This window comes from Haplochromis burtoni, unplaced genomic scaffold, assembly GCF_018398535.1.
Source record: "Haplochromis burtoni strain Fernald_Lab_line unplaced genomic scaffold, NCSU_Asbu1 Contig_538, whole genome shotgun sequence".
NCBI classification, from domain to species: domain Eukaryota; kingdom Metazoa; phylum Chordata; class Actinopteri; order Cichliformes; family Cichlidae; genus Haplochromis; species Haplochromis burtoni.
Genome location: NW_024582899.1, coordinates 90,278 through 110,273, shown reverse-complemented (window position 1 = coordinate 110,273; position 19,996 = coordinate 90,278). Strand labels below are relative to the sequence as shown.

The 19,996-nt window shown below is 40.1% G+C and overlaps 1 protein-coding gene across 3 annotated transcripts in view; it reads right to left on the bottom strand.

The window, feature by feature from the left end:
* Positions 1-7,751: 7,751 nt before the first annotated feature.
* Positions 7,752-19,996, bottom strand: part of nat16 (N-acetyltransferase 16) — a 48,516-nt gene continuing 36,271 nt past the window's right edge. Inside the window, exons 2-7 of one of the 3 annotated variants that reach the window (XM_042214251.1) lie at positions 15,293-15,468; positions 10,496-10,565; positions 10,145-10,370; positions 9,539-9,763; positions 9,086-9,429; positions 7,752-8,552 (exon numbers count right to left, since the gene is read on the bottom strand). In XM_042214251.1, the coding sequence (XP_042070185.1) occupies positions 8,324-8,552; positions 9,086-9,429; positions 9,539-9,763; positions 10,145-10,360 (1,014 nt within the window). In that variant the 5' untranslated portion in view covers positions 10,361-10,370; positions 10,496-10,565; positions 15,293-15,468 and the 3' untranslated portion in view covers positions 7,752-8,323. The remainder of the gene's footprint in view (positions 8,553-9,085; positions 9,430-9,538; positions 9,764-10,144; positions 10,371-10,495; positions 10,566-15,292; positions 15,469-19,996) is intronic. The other 2 variants (XM_005948745.3, XM_005948744.3) reach the window with 2 other exon arrangements.

Genomic DNA, 19,996 nt, shown 5'->3' with positions numbered 1-19,996 from the left:
GTTGCCATAACAATGCCAATTTTCTTACTCATCATATTTATTCTTTATTTCTTAATAATACTTTGATTAGATTTGAGCAGGATTAACTGTTGTCATGATCACATGCAGATAGATGTTAAAGCGCTCTATCACCTGGATACTAAGTCCTGTTGTCTCTCACTCAGATGTAATGAGAGGACTTCTATCCCACCTCACTCAGCATACCTCATGGTCATTGCCCGGACACTTTTTCACTTACCTTTTGTTCTTTGCATATAATTAGCGTCCCTTCCACTCTTCTAAGTTACTCCACTCTTGCTTTTTGTGTCCTGTATAAATAGCATTGTTGTAAATAGCTCTGGGTTAGTGTATCTACTCAGATCCACCCTCTGTGTGTTGGTATACATGCCAGCATACTTTAATAAACACATCACCAGTTAGGTTCTAAGAAGTTTTTGTCCAACGCTGTAGAAATCCCTTTGCAGGTATAAAAATACAATGTTACATCCATCAAACCTTTTTATCTTTGGTATTTTTTGTAGATTTGACTAAAGAAGGGAAAATATGTGTTTTTGTAACAAGCTGCTTATAAGACTGAAAACTAGAAAACACAAACAAAAAGCAGCAAATGACCTTCAGAAAGCTTTTCCGTTTATAGATGTGCTTGATGTTTGTAGCCTTAAAATAAAGCCAGCTAAATTGTGTTTTAATTTAAGCTCCTGTCACCTCACTCTCTAAAGACAGGAAATAACACGACTCCTTCAAATGTGGAACTATGTCTTAACAGATATCAGCTATTCGCTAATCCTCAGAGTATTTAAACACATCTTAAACAGAAAGAGAAAAATAATGTCGAAGAAAACACAGACTCGTTACTTGCCTTTACTTAAAATACAACAAATGAGAAAGGTTTGTTCATGTCATTCTAGAGGTCCCAGGCCTTATCATTCAAGACATGTTTAAGCAAGCAATATAAATGAAGCACAGGGAAGGCTGAGAAGTACATATAGTCAAGATTTGCATCACTGAACACATGAAAAGAAAAGGATTTTTGAATACTACACATTTTTGCATCACAATTGCTAATCTAACTTCTTAAAAATGTATCTTATTTCTATTTTGCATGTAACATTATTAGTTTTCAAGGTTTCTAATGACAACACAGCTGTTAATGTACGGGAGTAAAAGAATAATATTTTCCTCTGAAATGAAAACTTATTGGGTTTCACAAAATGGAATCACACACACATAAAGTAGCTACAACACTAAATGTACGAGTATATTTTGTTATCTCCTGGTTTTATAATAAACCCAAACCTGCATCATAGTTTCAGCACACGTTAAACAATGTTTGTTCTGTTAATCTGTTAGTCTGTTTAGAGAATAAAATATATGATTTCATTTTCATGTGTAACTGCTCTACATGTCTCCTGTCACGTGGTTCACGTTCGAAGGAACAGACTGACAGAGTTTTGACGTTTTACATTATGACGCTGCATCATTGTTTTTGCACATTGAGATGTGTGACAAGAACGTGAGGTTGAGACTGCTTTACATATGATGGGAGCTTAGCTATTATTGCCAAAGACAATTAAAGTGCATGTTGCTTACCCACTAACTTAATGGCATATACAGCAATTCATAAAACATACATTAATATAATACTTTGCCCTATAATGCCTTTGTCTTTGTTTATTTACTTGTATACTAAGTAAACAATCCTCACATCTTTAAGACAAAGTGATATAACTGACCTCAAATTAAATAGGTTATTATAGGTTATTTAACAAACCAGGCAAAGTTTAAATGAATTTTCAAACAAGTCTTGCATTGAAAACAACAACAACAACAACAACAACTGCCGCTCTTTCATAAATTCATTCAGATAACCAGTTCAGCATGAAATTTGGCACTTTTTCCAGCTTTCCTGTTGCACACACGGCTCAGTCATGAGCACGAAATCGCCTGAACATATTCTTTTTGTGTGGTATTTACTGCGTAAATGAGTCTAAGCAAAGAAAAGGCATGAAAACGATGGAAGCCTGTCTGATCTATGACTTAGTCGTTTAATATACTGTCCCCAATTCATATCCTCAGGCTTGAAAGCAGCACAGGTGCTGAAGCCAATCTTAAGCTGATTGAATTGATATTAAAATATTTTGCTCCTATTGTCCGAACAATTAAATATGTCATTTGATTTGTGCTTGCTGGTGATTTGTGCCAGTGTCAGCTGTAAAGTGTCGTAATTCTTAAACTGACAAACGGCTTTTTAAATATCTAATTGTCCAAAAGTAGCAATGAACCACTGGAACATGGACAATGAAAATCCCTTAGGTTGTGTGTATGTTTCTGTAGTTTTCTAACCTCCAAGCACAGGATCCTGCAAATAACTAAATACAAAATCGTGTGTATTGACTGTGCAACCACTGTCTTTTACAGAAGCTAGCATACCGAAGAATCATGGCTGTTTTCTCAACAGCAACCAAATTGTTGTGATTATGTCGATTTAGTTTGTTAATAAGGAAATAAGTTTTAGGTGGAGATCTGCAAACTTTGCCTAACACTACGCAGCTTTTTGTGTTTGCATTGATAAAACTGCTTCGTTTGCATTTCCTATATGTGCAGTTTGAAGTTATGTGTGAGGACCACAAAATGGAAAACATGTTAATGTTATGCCCAAATCTGTACAAGTATCAGTGAATTAACACCCCAAACTTTTGCATTTAAACAAATTGTGAGTTTGAGTGTATAACAAATTTGTTAGACCACCAAATGTCACGTTTATACCAAAGTCTTGGTAATTTTTGTTTTCTGTGTTTCTGTGCTGGTCAGTCCACCAGTATGCACAAGCTGTGTAATCTGAATTATATGTTAAGTGTTAAAATATAATTAATGTTGTTACCCATGGGTTTTCAAATTTACTGATTAACACAAAAACAAAATAATAATAATGATGGTAATAACTGTTATGCACTTTTTTATTTAGTTGCCAAATTACATTTTTTTTCTTGCATTTCTGAACAGAAGTTTTACTGGTTGAATTTTATGATTCATTCATTTTAGACTTTTTAGGAAAGTCCAATGTGCTGGATTAATTTTGGGTGTAAAAATGTTGATTTAGTTTATTATTATGAATAACAATATGAATTTATTTGTAAACAGGTTTCGACAGATTTCTAAATTAATTGTGTTTTGTTCTTATTCTGGCAGGAGGTCTAATAAACTTGTTAACCAACGTAGAGAGGAACATGTTGCAGAGCTGCACAGTTTGCTAATGAATGTGGTCACATTCTCTGCAGTCGCTTTCCAATAAATACACGATTTTTTTCAGAGCCAAACACCTTGTTCATATATATATTTTTTTTATGACAAAAAGTAACTAAGCTTGATCCATTTATTTGCCTAAGCTAGCCCTAGTTGCTATTAAAAGATACATTTAAGCTCATCAAAATGTTTATTTGATTGTGATTAAAATACGTAGCAACTTTTTTAATATATGCTTCAAAGATTTGAATGTCTCAGTGTGTATTTAAGACTATAAAATGAACTTGTTGTTGTTTTTTTCAGTTGTTCCCTGCAATGACTTCTTGTGATTACAAAAATCAACCTAACAAACTGACTTCTCATTACACAACAGCAGTAGAAAGTTATGGTACATTATGAAAACTAGTGGTTGGTTGAGTCACAGCTGGGAAACAAATTTCAGTTATTTTGATTTAAAAGTGGAGGAAACATGGAATACGGGATTAACCGGCAGTCAGCAGTCACATTGTAACAAAGTATTTTGTTCACCAGTAAACTACAAAGAGTCTTGTTTATGAGTAAGACTGAGAAGCAGCAGAAGAGGCAGACGTTTATAGGGTTGGCCAGGCTGAAAGCATTGCTTACAGCAGTGTGAGACAGAGGGATACTGTCAACGTTACTCTCTTCTGGCACACTGGCTTAGCTGAGGATATACTTTCTTTGGTTACAACCTATCGAGTGAAAAGCTGACCACCTGTCTTGTTAGAAATGTGCTGAGGATGTGACGACTCAAAAAGCAGGATGAATTCTGTGTAAAACTAAAGATTTATCTTTCTTATAAAACAGACACAGTCATCCTTTCACGTATATTTGCATACCAGAAGAAGAAGGTAGTCAGAGTCAAGATTAAAGCTTGCCAAGGCAAGGAAACTAGTTTTTACAAATGAAAGTGTATTTCTAAAAAGTTACACACTATTTACCTGGTCTCACTCTCTCTCTGTATTTGGTCATTTAAATAGAGAAATAGAGATATAATACGTGGAGATGCAGATGTAATTTCAATTCTGTTCAGTGAAGAATTATTAAGAACAGTTAGGCCATAAAGCTTCCTCGTAAAAATGAAATATGCTGTAGATAAAGCACTAATGCAGTACAGACAGGTGAGACTCTACCAAATTTAACACATTTGTGCTGGAATTTGGTGGTAAAGTAACATTTTAGACAAAATAGACCAAAAAACGTTATATGATGATGGCGCTGATTTCAAAAGCCAAAGATTTTTCCTTAGAACACTTTTCAGGACAATCATGCAAACACATCCAGCAGAGCACACTTAAATAGCCTATAAAAGCAACACTAAAGCTGTTTCTCATTGTGGATCGAAACATTTTGCATTAAAAAGCAGTCGAGTTTGTGTTTAAAGTGTTGTGATTTTACTGGGCGAGGTCTAGCTGTACACAAACTAATATTATCTTTGAAAAAAATCCTTGAAGGCTACTTGACATTAAAAATGTAACAATATACTAAATAATTTGTTAACGCAAACTTTTACTTTCATAACGTTCGTCTGTTTTATACAAAGCCAGTAAGCTGCACAGTCATCAGCGAAGTGTTTTTGAAACATTAGCATTTTTGTTTGGCATTGTTGTAAGAAAGTACTCAAGCCTAACTTTGTCTTACCTTTTAAGAAGTTAATAATGGTATTGCAGCAGTTACATATGAACTCAGTAACATGTGTTTAAAAGAAAAAACATAAACCTGTCCATATTTGACCTGTCCATTCCTGCTGTTGACATTCCCAAGGTAATGCTGGTTAAAGATGATGTTACCCAAAATTAGTAAATTACTAAAGCGCCCTTCATAATGTTTGGGACAAAGTTTTGCCTTTGTACAACTCCACAGTGGATTGTAAATAAAAAAAACTGTGATTGATGAGCTGACAGTCAGCTCTAATTTAAAGGGTTTAACAGAAAAATTCAATGACTTGTTTTGCAAAGCCCCATTTTCAGAGGTTCAAAATTTCTGGGATAACATAAATTTATGTCTTAACATCAATTTTAAGACACTTTAAAAAACGAAGGACCGCATTTTTCAACCAATGTCTGCTTGAAGTCTAGAAACAATGGACATCAGCAAATGTTGTTTCCTTTGAGTTGCTCGGCTCGATCTTTACTCAAGACAAAAATAGATTTCCCTGTATGTGGTGACATACCACTTTGGATTTAATCCTCAGTTATTATGAAACTGTGGCCCTCTTCCACTGTGTGTCCTGAGCTCTGGCTCTCTCTCCTACCCCCTGCTGGTTGCAACAGATGGCTGTCAGTCCCTGAGCCCTGTTCTCCTCGTCGGCTGACTGTTGGGGCTTGCTCTCTATGTTTCAGGGTCTTTACCTTAACACCTAAAGCTCCTTGAGGTGGCTGTTGTGATTTGGTGCTTGCTGGGTTGAGACATGTGAGACTTGGGCATGGAAGAACGTCCCGTTTCTTTTACCTTGAGAAACTGTTGGGTTGCTTCTTCAGTATGATTTGGGTCCTAATCTGTTTGCACTGTTAGTGCTGTCTGATCATTTTCTGTCTGAGCATCGTTTGGTTAGGTCTGAGCAGAGAATAAAGCGCTGCACACTTCACAATGAATTCTGCTGCTTCTATCAGCAGTCACATTGTCAGTGACCCAGTTTCACTGGCACGATGCTGGCTCCACCATGTTAGGCAGATGCTGTGTGTAACAGTCACAATTGTGTGGTGTCTCTTTAAGACGACTTAAGTTAATGTTAATGATGTCACAAGTGTGAGCCACTGCTCTCTGCAGTGTGGGAGAAGTGTGCTTGCACATGGATGTATGGACTGAGATGGACCTCATAGCTTTATCTCCTAACTCAAAGTAACGTTACAGGTTGTATGAACACAACTCGCCTTGTAAGGTTGGTGAAGAGTGTGTTTATTAAAGGATGAGCACTGTGGATTTTTGCGTTTTGTGGGAGAAACGTTTCGTCATCACCAGGTGACTCCTTCAGTCTCAGCTGACTGCAGCTTTCAATCTTATAAACAGGACATTTGCATAATGACTGAAACCAGCCCACTGAAGGAACAAAGGGCTGGGAGGTCAGTTCCTTAATCTTAATTATGCAAATTTGTGTGTGAATCTGTGAATGGGACTCATGACCATTAATCAACAACCACTGATCAATGTCCATGAGTCCCATTCACAGAGAGTTGGGGAATGGCTGCAATCACAGCATGTAAGATGGTGACAGATGTACCCTCAGGCCCCCCTCCTCCATTCAGAGATGGTCTTTCCCTTTTCACATAAATGGCCTCCTTGACTCCACGCTCAAACCAGCGTTCCTCCCTGTCCAGGATGTTACATCCTCATCATTGAAAGAGTGTCACTGGCCTGTAGGTGTAAATAGACTGCAGAGTCCTGGCCTGACGAGGTGGCTCTGCTGTGTTGTAGCCAGAGGTTGTTTGGTTTCCCCGATGTATAAATCCTGACAATCCTCCTGCACTTAGCAGCTACACTATGTTACTCTGTTACTCTGATCCTTGGGGTGGACCAGTTTTTGGCGCAGCGTGTTTTGGGGTTTAAAAGCCACAGAGACCCGGTGTTTAGAAAAAATCAACTGCTCCGATACTCCTGACACATATGGGATCACTACAGGTTTTCTCTTAGTCAGCGGTTGTCCTTCTCTCCTGGATTGGCTGCAGCTTTCCAGCCAATTTCCTGCTATTTATAAGGTTGGGGAAACCTGCAGTCAGCTGAGACTGAAGGAGTCGCCTGGATGAGTGACGAAACTTTTCTCCCACTGAAAACGTCCAGATGAACAGAATCAACCTTTGGTAATGTCGACCTTCCTCACCTGCAAGATTTCGTTTTAAAATTACGGTAAATTTACAGTGAAACACTTTGAATTATGATTAACCTTCAAATATTATGTCTGCTTTCTTTTTCACTAAATAACAGTGAAGCAGGCCTCACCTGCCACAAAAGCATTTGTCAGTCAATTGTTCCATTTATTTTTGAACATCTGAAAGGTAGGGGGACTACGCCGTTTTATACTACACAGCTCATGCATCATTTTTGTAAAACCCCTTAAATTAAACCTGAAAGCTTGCACTTCAGTAACATATTGATTTGTGATTTCCACAGTGGTGCTGTTTAAAGGCAAAGCTGCAAAAATGTGCTGTCTTTGCCCCGAACATTCTGGAGGGCGCTGTTTTTGATCCCAAACGATTGATTCTCGTTATAATGTAGACACAACCTTCAAGGGTAGTTTTAATAAAGTGCCTTTAGAAATGTGCAGATTTGACAACCCAATTCAGCATTACACATATTTAGAATTTCCATATTTACACAGAGAACAGAATTGAAAATGAGCTGTTGCACTTTGTTTGCACAGTTTTACTTTACGACAGTGTGTGGGAAAAGTATCCTCACGTTCATCACTTTTTAATTTTTTTACATCTTTGTAGCTCAACTGCAATAGGGTCCGCGCAAGACTTATAGCAACGACAAAAACAGTTTGCTTTTTATTCAGTGAAATTAAAGAACTTTTCTAACTTCTGATTGAATTCACGACCTCTCGTCAGGACCAATAATCCTCACGTGTATTCGCATCCTATGTGACTCTGTTGGACTCTATCAGATTTGATCATTCTTTGAAAATCATTTAAAAAAACAACAGGGTGTTTTAGTGCTTTTCCACAAGTCCATTTTAGATCCATGGAAAGAGGTATTTGTGTTATTTTGTTCCTTCTCTTGTTTTTGAGGAAACGACATGTTAAATACACCTCAGTAGCAAAATCAACGCGTCCAGTGTACCAGTTAATTATTATAAACTTTATAAATTCGGCATTAATCATAGACCTATTGTAGTTGATTACATGATGTAGATGATTTTAAGTTCCCATCATGTGTCTGTGTATTGTTAGTTCTTCAAGGTTTTGTTTTGTATCTAAAACTACATTTTGTTTACTTGATTTTCCTCCTCAGTACAGAGTGTTGTGTTTATTTGTATTTGTGTTACTTCCTTGTTGTTTAAACCCTTGTCTTCCTTCCTGTCATGCCTCGACAACTTCTCCTTATTTGCATCCACCTTCTACAACTAGATGAGATCACACTCCACCACACATTGCTCAGTATACTCTTTCACCAGCTCCACACTCAGGGTGTTGTGGCAGAATTCAGCCATGGCCTTCCAAAGCGGTGGGTCTAGGAACATCTGGCACATCACATGACCCTTCAAGGTGGCAGTATGGCGCTGCAGGTGGTACAAGAACTGCTGTCGAGCCAGGGCGAGGTCTTTACCAAACATGTCGATGTTCAGGTAATACCTGGTTAAAGAAAACGTCATGACTGTGTGAAAACAGTTTCCCATTCTTAGCAGTATGATTGTAAATGCAATGACCACATTATAGAAACAACACGTTCTCATCCCAAAACGTAACGTTCGACGCCATGTGCCAAATCGTCGATATGTTACGCAGTCAGAAACATGAGAACCATTTGGAATGAAACATGTAAATTTATTTTGCTTTCTCATCATTAATCGCTTTGGAAACACTATCTAATACAACTGAGACTGTGGTTAAGGTTAGGGATAAGGTTAGGGCTGCAATACACGGTGCATATCATAGGTGCAATGGGACGCCTCAGGACGTGACAAATCGTCAGTATGTTACGCGTTGGGAATAAGAACGGTCTCTATAGAAACTATCTGTACCGCGTAGAAAAAAGTGAATTTCTTGTGCTCCCTAGTGATACTATTAAAAGTTGCTATTATAGACAATGGTTCGTGTTACTGTCAGTACACTTGCTTCAGCAACATCCATTTAGTCCTATCAATAAATGAAGAAGGAACATTTACCAGTCATCTCCAATGGGGACCCTGAATGGGAAGGTACAGAGGCTGGCCACAGTAGGATTGGACACATCATCCACCATCCAGTCAATCTCCTTCTTTAGTAGGATTGCCATGTTACTGGGCAAAAGCTTGAATGGCTGCCAGTCTTGAATGATGGTTGCGTTAGGGAGGACCCCGTGCATCAGGTCACTGTTTAAGTACAGCTGCTGGATTGCTGTATGGTCCAGACGCACTGGAGGAGGACTGGAGCAAAAGCTGGACAAAGTGGATTCATTGTCTCCTTCTAGACCAAATTCAGAGAGATGCAGCTTGAGGTCTTCAGCTCTGAAGCGCATCAGCAGGATTCCCTGGAGAGAGAAAAGGCAGCACTGAAAGCATGCAAACAGCCCAAAAAGGCTCATGATGACTAAGAAGCCATTTAACGTCAGGACAGATCAAAGCATTTATTTACTCTACCTGCTTAGTTATGATGCGGTACTTTTCAAAGTCCTTTGGTCCAAGCTTATCATCACGGGTCAAGCGGCACACTTTGACCTCTGGATACCTAGATTTAACCAGCTCAGCACAAAAGCGTAGCAGAACACCTGCCACGCCCTTGCCCCTTTCCTGGGGGGCAACACGGAGACCTTCCACCAGCATGGTCTCCCCCTCATCGATGACACAGACAGACTCCAGAGCAATCTACCAAGCAATCAAACAAAGGAAGATAACAGACAAGAAATTATAAGCCATCACGCTGACATGGATACCTTTAATTACTTATTTATCTAAGGGGCCAACTCTGCTAGTTTGTGAGGAAGTCATATCTAGTTGCCGGGTGTTTTATTCAAGCTCATAGTAGCAAGTTTGGCGGTCCGTTAATAGGAGAGATAATTTACTTAATTATGTGCTCGAATCAACAAACAGCATTCAGATATATGTTTCGTTGTGTTTTATATGTATAGTGGATGTATATGTAGAATGCAACCTGCTGAGGTTTCAGGCTGGCTGGGTCATTTATCAGGGCGATGCTTTACAGCCATTTATCCAGTGAACCAAACTTTTACTACTGAGTGAACTTACCACTTTTCCATGTTTGCGTGCCAGTATAACTGTACGGTTGGTATCCTGCAGCCAGCTAGTGTATCTAGTAGGTAGATAGTCAAGGCCTCCATAGATGTCCTGGCTCATAGCCATGATTTCATCAAAGTCCTCCTCAGTTGCCACAGTAAACTGAAGGCCTGCCTGGGACAGGGCCTCTGGGAGCTGGGGCATATTCAGGCTGGTATCAATCTTCATCTTGGAACAACTGATAAGATAAAAATGGAAGAGATATTATTGTGGACTATATTAAATCATATTTTGTGCTTCAGAGCGGGATGTCATTCTCGCGTAATCAAAAATAATTAGCCACAGATAAGTAAATCATTTTACCATTTTCTGCAAGCAGAATATAACAGACCTCAAGGTGTATGGCTGGTGAACCAAGTTCACCGATTCCATCCTTAGCAAAGGGGACAAAACATTAAACACTTTAGTATTAACCACACCAAGAGACACACATTCATTATTCAAAGGCACTAACCAATAGGAAATCAAACATACATGAGAAGAAGAATTAGGAGCTGATTGCTTCTGCAAATTGGATTAGTGGAGAGGCCGTGCATGTAAAATAAGAGGTTCTATCTCGGACAGAGGCCAGAAGAGTCCTTGTTCATTAACCAAATTATTTAACAGCACATGTTTTCTTTCTCACAACACTGTGGGAAAGCCCCCAGTTTGGACCGGGTCTATCGTTGGTTCCATTCAAATACAATCAGTGCTCAAATGCTTTACGGATCACGTCTCTGATGTTAAGTAACACATTTTTCAATTCAATCCAATTTTACTTATATCGCAATAGTTCACAAAAACAGCCACTATAGGTGCTTTATATTAGAGAGAGAACCCCAGAAATCAGCTGAGCAAGATTTTGGTGTTGATCGGGAGAAAGAACTCCAGTCGAAGAAAAGTTCAAGGAAGAGCCTGCATAGCATCAAATTATTGTAAAGAAACCAAAAAAGTGCAGATTTGGGGAAGAAAGGTTTTGGCCATTGCAGCACAAAATCCAAGATGAGCATGTCCTACTATGCATAGTAGAATGATTCAGCTTAAAGACAATAAAGCCTTTCTCTTCAAATTACAGCCCCACTTCAAAGACTGAAATATCCCTCTTTTACTACCAATGAAACATCAAGGAATGTGAAGAACAATAGCTGCACATCACTTTGAGAGGTGATCATGAATTGGGACGTTTGCCTTACATCAACCTGACATCAACCACCTCGGTAGACATACCATTGCATGTCAATTTGTGTAGCAGTGGGTGGCAAATACAAGACTGTGGCAACAGCAAACCACAAGGCCTCAAACACCAAACCACAAAGGAAAAAAGAGGGATTTTGCCAGATGTTCAGAAGACACAGATTGTGCAACCTCTGAAAGAACATGATTGGAGCAACTTGGTCAACAATCTGCCAGCGGTTGCCATGAAAGAAGTGTTAACGGGGTTTTAGAGTTTACTTTCAGCTGGAAAAGATGATTCACAGTACAATAACATACTCGCAGCAGAGTACAGCCAGAGGCATAGACTGCACATCAAACCACTAGCAACTACAGTGAAGAAAATGAAAAGATCGTTGCCACAGAGTTATGACCCCAACTACAGACACAGAAGTAGTGAAATCCTGTGGTTCTGAAAACTCAAGTCCAATTCAACCACAGTTGTGGCTGAATCACAGAAGGGCAAGCAGAGAAGATGGCTCATTTTTAATACTGTTTAATGTCGCATCATATTCTAAACATCATAAGTTTGTAGTGGCTGTCCTGTGTGGACCACATTACTACAACCTTTTCAAGCTTCATCTTATCTGCATCACACATGTTGGCCAAGCAAACTCGTCTGTTATGAATCTAAATGAGTGAAGATCATTTACTGGCTAATGCTCTCTGTGTTCCCATCTGAAGCATAGATCCTAACTGATCTCAGAGCAGTGAAAGCAGATTCAGCGGCAGCTTGCCAGGCATGCCATCATGTGCAAGCCACCAGGAAAAAAGCTGCTGGCCTCTCAGCTTGCACAGCTCCAGTCATTGTCAACAGGAGATGGACAAAACCGTCAAAACACAGAGAGCTGCAGTTTTCTATGAGATTGAAAGAAGCACAGTTTTCAGTGGCAACAACCAGCTGTGGCCACAACATGGCAGTAATGTTAACTGACAGGTTAATATTACTGCCAGCGCTGTCTGAGATGAAAGGAGATAGATCGCTTTACTTTGGTATGTTTTAATTTATGTCTATTTTTAAACATTAGACTTTTGTATGACAGAGTATTGGGGTCACATTAAGAAAAAAACATTATTGATCATTCTGAGAATAAAGTCAAAATGTGGAGATTATACAGTTGTTTCGACAGCTGCTGTACCCTCTGAGTTTGTGAAATTGTTCTTCAGAATCGGTTTTAGTAACAAGGAAGGACGTCGTTTCTCTTTTAGCACATAAACACAGGGTGCTGAAAAATATAAAGATGTTGAAAAGATGGTGGAGAAGCTACATGTGGTCAGAGAAACCACACAAACCTGGTCGAGTGGCTGATTTCCTTCACTGACTCATGTAAACAAGTCATTTATAACGACTGTGACGGTCTGTGTTGAAACAACAACTGTAATCTGCATGTTTCAACTTTTTTCTCAAAATAGTATTTAAACTTTTTTTTTCAAAATATTGAATAAATTGAATAAATTTCGACTTTATTCTCAAAATGATCAATAACATGTTTTTTCTTAATGTGGCCCTAAAACTCTGTTGTACTTGTTTTGCAGTATCACAAATTCTGAAATGTACAGTTTACAAATGAAGAACAGTTGCAAACTTTGCATAACAACCCATTGTAGACTACAACTTTTCCACAGTAAGTTTTAACCTCAAGCTCAAAGTGACAAAATCACACACAAAGAAAAAGAAATGACATTTGATTCAATATCTACCATTACAAAAACAAATATTTATTGTTCAATGTGAATACATAAGAATGCCATAGGGGCACTAAGGAGAAGCAACAACCTGTCCACATACTTCAGCATCTGTCAAACACAAAGCTGCTGTTTTAAGCAATACATTTGTCTTCAGCCTCCACACACCTGCAGTACATAATTCTGTACTACTAGAATTGCTCACATTGAACACTTGTAATTATAAAATGTCAAAATGGCCCAAGAGAATCAGATAACCTTTGATGAAAATTTAAAGAAAAGTAAAATATATGGATGAAATGTATAAAGACGTAACTCTGAGAGAATCCTGGAAAGTAGAGGAAAGCTTAATTTGTACGCTAACAATAAACAGTGCCTGTAGTAAAACGTTGCACCGTCATTAGGTCGTATTTCTGTGTAACAACTGGATGTTTGTTTGTGGATTAATGTTCTAGATTTGAACCCCTCAGAACTTTGTGTTCTCTGGTTTCTTCCATGAATCCAAACACATTCATGTTGTTGGTGATATTTTTAATTAAGGTTGATGCAAAATAATTATGTCTTTAATGGAAGGCAGACTAGAGAGACTGAGACTAGTAAAGCATGATATATTTATTGTTTTCGTTATTGTGGCTGAACTGGGTTATTATAAGTCTGTTTGTCTGGGTTTGTGATGTGCTGAAGCACTGGAGCGTGGACAGTTCATTGGGGAAGTGCAGGCTAACACAGAAATGCTAAACTTGTTCCTACAATCTATTAATCGGCCATGTGAGCTGCAAGGGCATTTGCAGTGAAAACACTGTCTGGTCACAACAGATTGAAATGTACACATTGGGGACGCTGGTATTTTTCCACCATGCCTTTGAAGCTGTGAGATGAGCTGCCATGCTTGGCTGAGTATCCTGGTCCTACCAGTGAGAGGAATGCTATTTTATTTTTGCCTTTCTGTCTCTCAAACACTTCTCTCGTGTTCCTAATGGTTCTCTCTCAATGGCTGGCAGTGTTCTCCAGACAAAATGGAATTGGGCAACACTGACTGACCATCTAACGTGCAACTATCAGTGCGGACCTACGTCTAGTTTTTGTCCGAGCTGCCCAAAGGAGCTTTAGAACTGGTGGCATGAAAACACAGCGGGAAAAAATGTAACCAAAAGATTCACAAAAACAAGGACCAGACCATGATGTGACTTTATTGGTGAGTCATGAAGAACACGCATTATTCAGTAATTTCAGTTCAGAAAAAAAAGCCTGCTGTTGGAAATGTAGGCAGTGTGCCTTTCACTAACAGAGCAGCAGTAGTGGTTATAATAAACATACACAGCATTTTAACCAAGGTGACAATAAGTTGAAAAGACTGTTCCTGGTATTAAATTTCTTACACTGGTCATCTTTGGTGTGAACCACAGTGTGAACAAACTTTATGCTTTTATGCATCAGTAATGCTTAACAGTGAAGTGTGTACAGCTGCAGCTGTACTGAGGTTTACCCACTGTTGGGAGTCTCTATGTGTTATTCACTCAATACACGATTTTAAAGCATGTATAGGCTGTCACAAAAACTGTGGCAAAAACTGGAAAATGCTGGAAGCTGAAATGCCACCGAAGCACATCCCCCTCCATAAAGGCAAGGACAGCAATAGCTATCATTCAGTTTTATTAGTGCTGTCAGCGCTAAGCTTGTTAAAATGCCGTTAACACCATAACCACAAATCTCCGTTAGCGAGTTACCATGGCATCAACGCGTTAGCGCGGTTAGCTCGTTGTACATTTCACAAACGAAGAACAGTTTCAAACTGCGGTTATGGTGTTAAAGTCATTTTAACGAGATTAACGCTGACAGCGCACATTTTTATACATTTTCTATGTGTGAACATATTCAGCTCTTTACAAGCAGAGAACGAGCCATGTGCTCAGCACACGTTGTTGTTGTTATAGGTTGTAAACATGCAGCCTCCTCATTGCACTCAACTGAAAAAGTACACTGACATTCTTTAACAACCTATGAAAAACGTTAGCTCACATGGTCAGTACACTCTGGTGAAGTCACATGTCACATACATTCATAATGAACATACCATCTTTTTTCTCTGCTAAGAAGCAAGAAAATATATTTGGAATATGTTTCCAGCTTTCTTTTTTGTGTTTTGCACCAGTTAAACACAGAATTGTTTGGGCCATCACACTGAAAAGAACCCCAAATAGTACAAAACTCAAAGGAACACACCATGGATTCAGTTGGTTGGTCAAGTGATGACAACATGGACACCAAAATGATTCATGTCTCCAGGGTGCATCTGTGGCTCCAGTGCTTCATGCCAGTAGCCTCCATGTTGATGCAAAGACATTAGCATATCACTCTGTTGCATGATAGCAGGATCCATTTCTCCCACGCAGCCCCGCCTATACATGAAACACACCATTGACACAAAGGCACCAGAAAATCATTAGTTTGTAAATCTGTCAATAATCATTCTGTGCTTGTTGTGATGACATTAAGACAACTGTGTCCTGCACTCAAACTATGTCACCTACGCTGGCTGGTTCTGTGTAGGATTAATAACAATTCAAGTAAATGTATAAAGTAACTGCACATTTCTATCATAGCCACAGCTAAACTGATGTTGTTGTGTAACTGTGGAGAGCCTCGTAATCTGGTCTAGTTGTAATTTGTAAAGATTACAGAGATTAATGTATTTTAATAAAAGTCATTAACAAAGGCAGTTGCATATTGACCCTGACGTTCCTGTCCCTCAACAGACAAATGACTAGTGCTCTCATTTTTGTGGTTGTGGGGTGACTATATAAAGAAAAACATTCCAACAGCACAGCCAGTGACTGAGCAGTCTCAAAGATCAATAGTGATTTCTATCGTAAAACTATGAGAAGTGATGACCTGAAACTTCACCTTCACAAATTATGTTAAATGAAGTTTAATAAAGTAAATAAAGATGAAATGATCAAAAAGCTTTTTAAATACTAAAGTGGCCAAAACTGAATTCCAAAATGCATCTAAGAGCCTCCTGGGGGCAGCTGTACAGTTTTTTAGGATAAATGAATTGCAGTGCAATAAAGATGGATCCATACTTGGGATTATGGAAACTGTTAGATTTTGTTTTTTTGTTTTTTTTGGAGATGAAAGAGTCTTTGTAAAAGCCTCAGCATTTTTCACTAACTATTAATTATGTTTGTGTATTGAAGGCATGAAAACTTTTGCTTTTTCTTACGGTGAGCTGTTTGAAAGTGTTTGGATATTTAGTAGAATTCCTGGTAATGAAGAGAAGTCTGATGAACCCACTAAGTAGGTGATAAGTTGGTGAGGTAGAAGTAGACGGAAAATCCCCTCTGCTATATTTAAGAGCATACCTTGCACACACACATATGTGTTTGTATGTGTGTGTTTCTTTAGAATTCTCACTGAAGGCATCAAAACTACGAATGAACACATGTGGAATTATGTAGTAAACAAAAAAGTGTGAAATAACTCGTGTTTTATATCTTAGATTATATCTTAGTAATATCCACCCTTTGCTTTGAGTCCTGCTTTGCTCACTCTTGGCGTTCTCTCCATGAGCTTCATGAGGTCGTCTCCTGAAACGGTTTCCAACAGTCTTGAAGGAGTTCCCAGAGATGCTGAGCACTTGTTGGTCCTTTGCCTTCACTCTGAGCTCCATCTCATCCCAAACCATCTCCACTGGGTTTAGGTCAGGTGACTGTGGAGGCCAGGACCCATCAGACCAAAGCACAGATGTCCTCTGGTCTAATGTCCACTCCTTGTGTTTCTCAGCAGCTGTTTGACCATAAAGGCCTGATCCACACAGTCTCCTCTGAACATGTAGAGATGTGTCTGCTACTGGAGCTCTGTGTGCATCTATCTGGGCTCTGATCTGAGCTGCTGTTAACTTGTGATTTCTGAGGCTGGTGACTCGGATGAATGTGTCCTCAGCAGCAGAGGGGACTCCTGCTCTTCCTTTCCTGGGGCGTCCTCATGTGAGACAGTTTCATCGTGGTCTTGATGGTTTTGGTGACATGCACTTGGGGACACATTCAAAGTTTTAGCAGTTTTACAGCCTGACTGACCTTCAGTTCTTAAAGTAATGATGGGCTGTTGTTTCTCTCAGCTGATTGGTTCTTGCCATAATATGAATTCTAACAGTTGTCAAATATGGCTGTCAGCTGTGCACCAACCTGACTGCTGCACAACTGATGGTCCCAACCTCATTAAGAAGGCAAGAAATTCCACAAATGAGCCCTGACAGGCTCACCTGTGAGGGGAAACATGTCAGGTGACCACAGCATGAAGCTCACTGAGAGAAGGCCGAGGGTTTGCAGCGCTGCCAACAAAGCAAAGGCTGGAACCTAAAATATAAAACATATTTATCACTTTTGTCTTTACTACATAATCCCATATATCTTGCTTCATATAGGTGACGTCTTCAGTTTGTATCTACATATGGCAAATGGGGGTGTGTGATCTCTGGCCCTGTTGCTGCTGTTGCACAGAGGATCACCTGGCCACGGCGGACAACTAACCCACTTCTGTCCTCTCTGCCTTCCCAGGGTCCAGAAACAGCCGGCACTGTTCTTGAGCAACAGAGCGCATCACAGATGCCGGGGGAGGAGTGCTAGAAGTGTGGGCTGCCAGGACACCTGAGGCCTGACTGTCCGCTGATGGAAGTGGGATAGGTGTTCCCCATCGCCGGGGCTCCGGCACCCTCCCCCGGTCTCAGACGGACTACCGCATTCTGGTAAGGTGTCAAGTGGGTATAGACCAGGCTTTGGTAGACACAGGCTGCACGCAGACTCTGGTCAACCAAACCCTGGTTCGCCCGGGAGTATTGTTAGAGGCTGAGTGGGTGGAGGTTAGATGTGTGCATGGGGACGTCCACAAATATCTCATGGTGCCGCTGCTGATTAAATTTAAGGGCAGAATGCAGTTATATCGCATCCCTGAATTTGGGAACCTTTTGGGGCTGTGGGTCAATGATTCACCCCCACGGGAGATTTCCCACTGGAGCAGTCATGTGACCAGTGTTGGTCAAGTTACTTGAAAATAGTAATTAGTTACTCATTACTTTTCCAAGAAAGTAATCCTATAATCCCATTCTTCATATTCCAGCATATAAAATAAAATGGATGTCCCATTTGAGCGCATTGGAATGGACCTCATTGGGCCATTTCACCAGAGTGTATATGGCTGTCGCTTTGTACTAGTTCTGGTGGATTATGCAATCCAATACCCAGAAGCAGTGCCGCTGTGCACCTTTTCTGCAAAGAGAGTGGTGCAGGCGCTGTTTCAGGTATCCCAAAAAAGATACTGACAGACCAGCTCACGTTCATGTCCTGCACACTAAAAGAGCTGGACGAATGATTGGGTGTTAAATCAGCGTCTACCATCATTAGACTGATGGGCTGATGAAGCGGCTGAATAAGACTTGAATAAGACCCTGATTCAGATGTTCGGATGTTGCTGTATTGCAACAGAGTTTTGCAGATGTGATCTCCGCCTTTACGATGCTCATAGAGCACCATTTTGAAACGCAGCCTGGCGTCACTGGGAGTTCCCAACCCTTCAGGTTGCCTGAACATAAGCAACATTTCAGCCAATTCAGAAAGAATTGGCTGAAATGCTGAAAATGGGAGTGATAGAAGAGTCACACAGCACTTAGTGTAGCCCCATAGTTCTGGTATGAAGAAAGAGGCATCTATACAGTTCTGTGTCACTACCACAGGGTGAAAAAAGTGTCACGGTTTGATGCCTACCCCACGCCCTGGGTCGATGAGCTCCTGGACCGATTAGGTAATGCTTGATTTTTCACAACACTTGATTTAACCAACCAGAGTCGAAGGAAAACACTGTCTTCTCCACTCCGTACAGTTTGTTCCAATTTGTCACACTTGTGTTCGGCTTGTTCAGAGCCCCGGCCACTTTCCAGTGCCTCATGGAGCTAGAGGGTCTCAATGCCCGGTGGTATCTAGTTGTAAAGCCAGACACCCCCGGGTTCGGCTCGATGCAGCTCTGACGTCAGTCGGGCAGTGTGGGGGTGTTCTCTGGGTCTGCTGCAGTGGTGCACTGGGCTGCAGTGCCAAGGAGGCTGAGGACCAGGTAGAGGGGATTCAATTAATTAATGCTCCTCTTTTTGTAGTGACACTGAGGACCACTGTGTGTGTGCAGAGACAGAGCACTCAAGGTGCTGACCAGAGATATGGTCAGAAGTTTTCATGCAGTTATCATTGGCATGAATATCGTAGCATTACATCTGTTAATTATTTATTTGAACTGTTCTTTTTGGGGGGGGGGAGGAGATCAGCAGCTTCCAGTTAATAGCAGTGTTGAGCCCTGTTTTTTTCCTGGATTGTTCCGAACCATCCAAACATTTCTTCACATCTTATGGTGGCAGTCTGGGTCTTCATCCAGACCCAGCAAAGTGGTGACACACCTGAATAACTACTAATTCATTTTATTTATAATTATTGGAAATTATGGTCTTGGAATCCTCCAGTATCATATGATTTAGAAATTGGTTCCAATGAGAGGGTCTTGCTTAGCTTGGTGTACATCTACAATCGTGGACGTAATCTTACATCTTTACTTGAAATTATTTGGAGTTTCCCTTTGATCTGAGTATTAGTCAACCAGTAAGTACTGTCAAAAATCCTTCTTTATGTTGGCAAAGAGAAGCAGTAGTTAATCTACCAGTAGTGGTTAATCACAATCACTAATGAGAAGTTAACTGGCCTTGTCTAGTTCAAAGAAAGTTGCAGCACGGTGGCACGGTGGTTAGCACTGTTGCTTCACAGCACTGTTGCCCTGGACAGGGCCTTTCTGTGTGGAGTTTGCGTGTTCTCCATGTTGTTTGCATGTTCTCCCCATGTTTGTGTGGGTTCTCTCCGGGTATTCCAGCTTCCTCCCACAGTCCAAAGACATGCC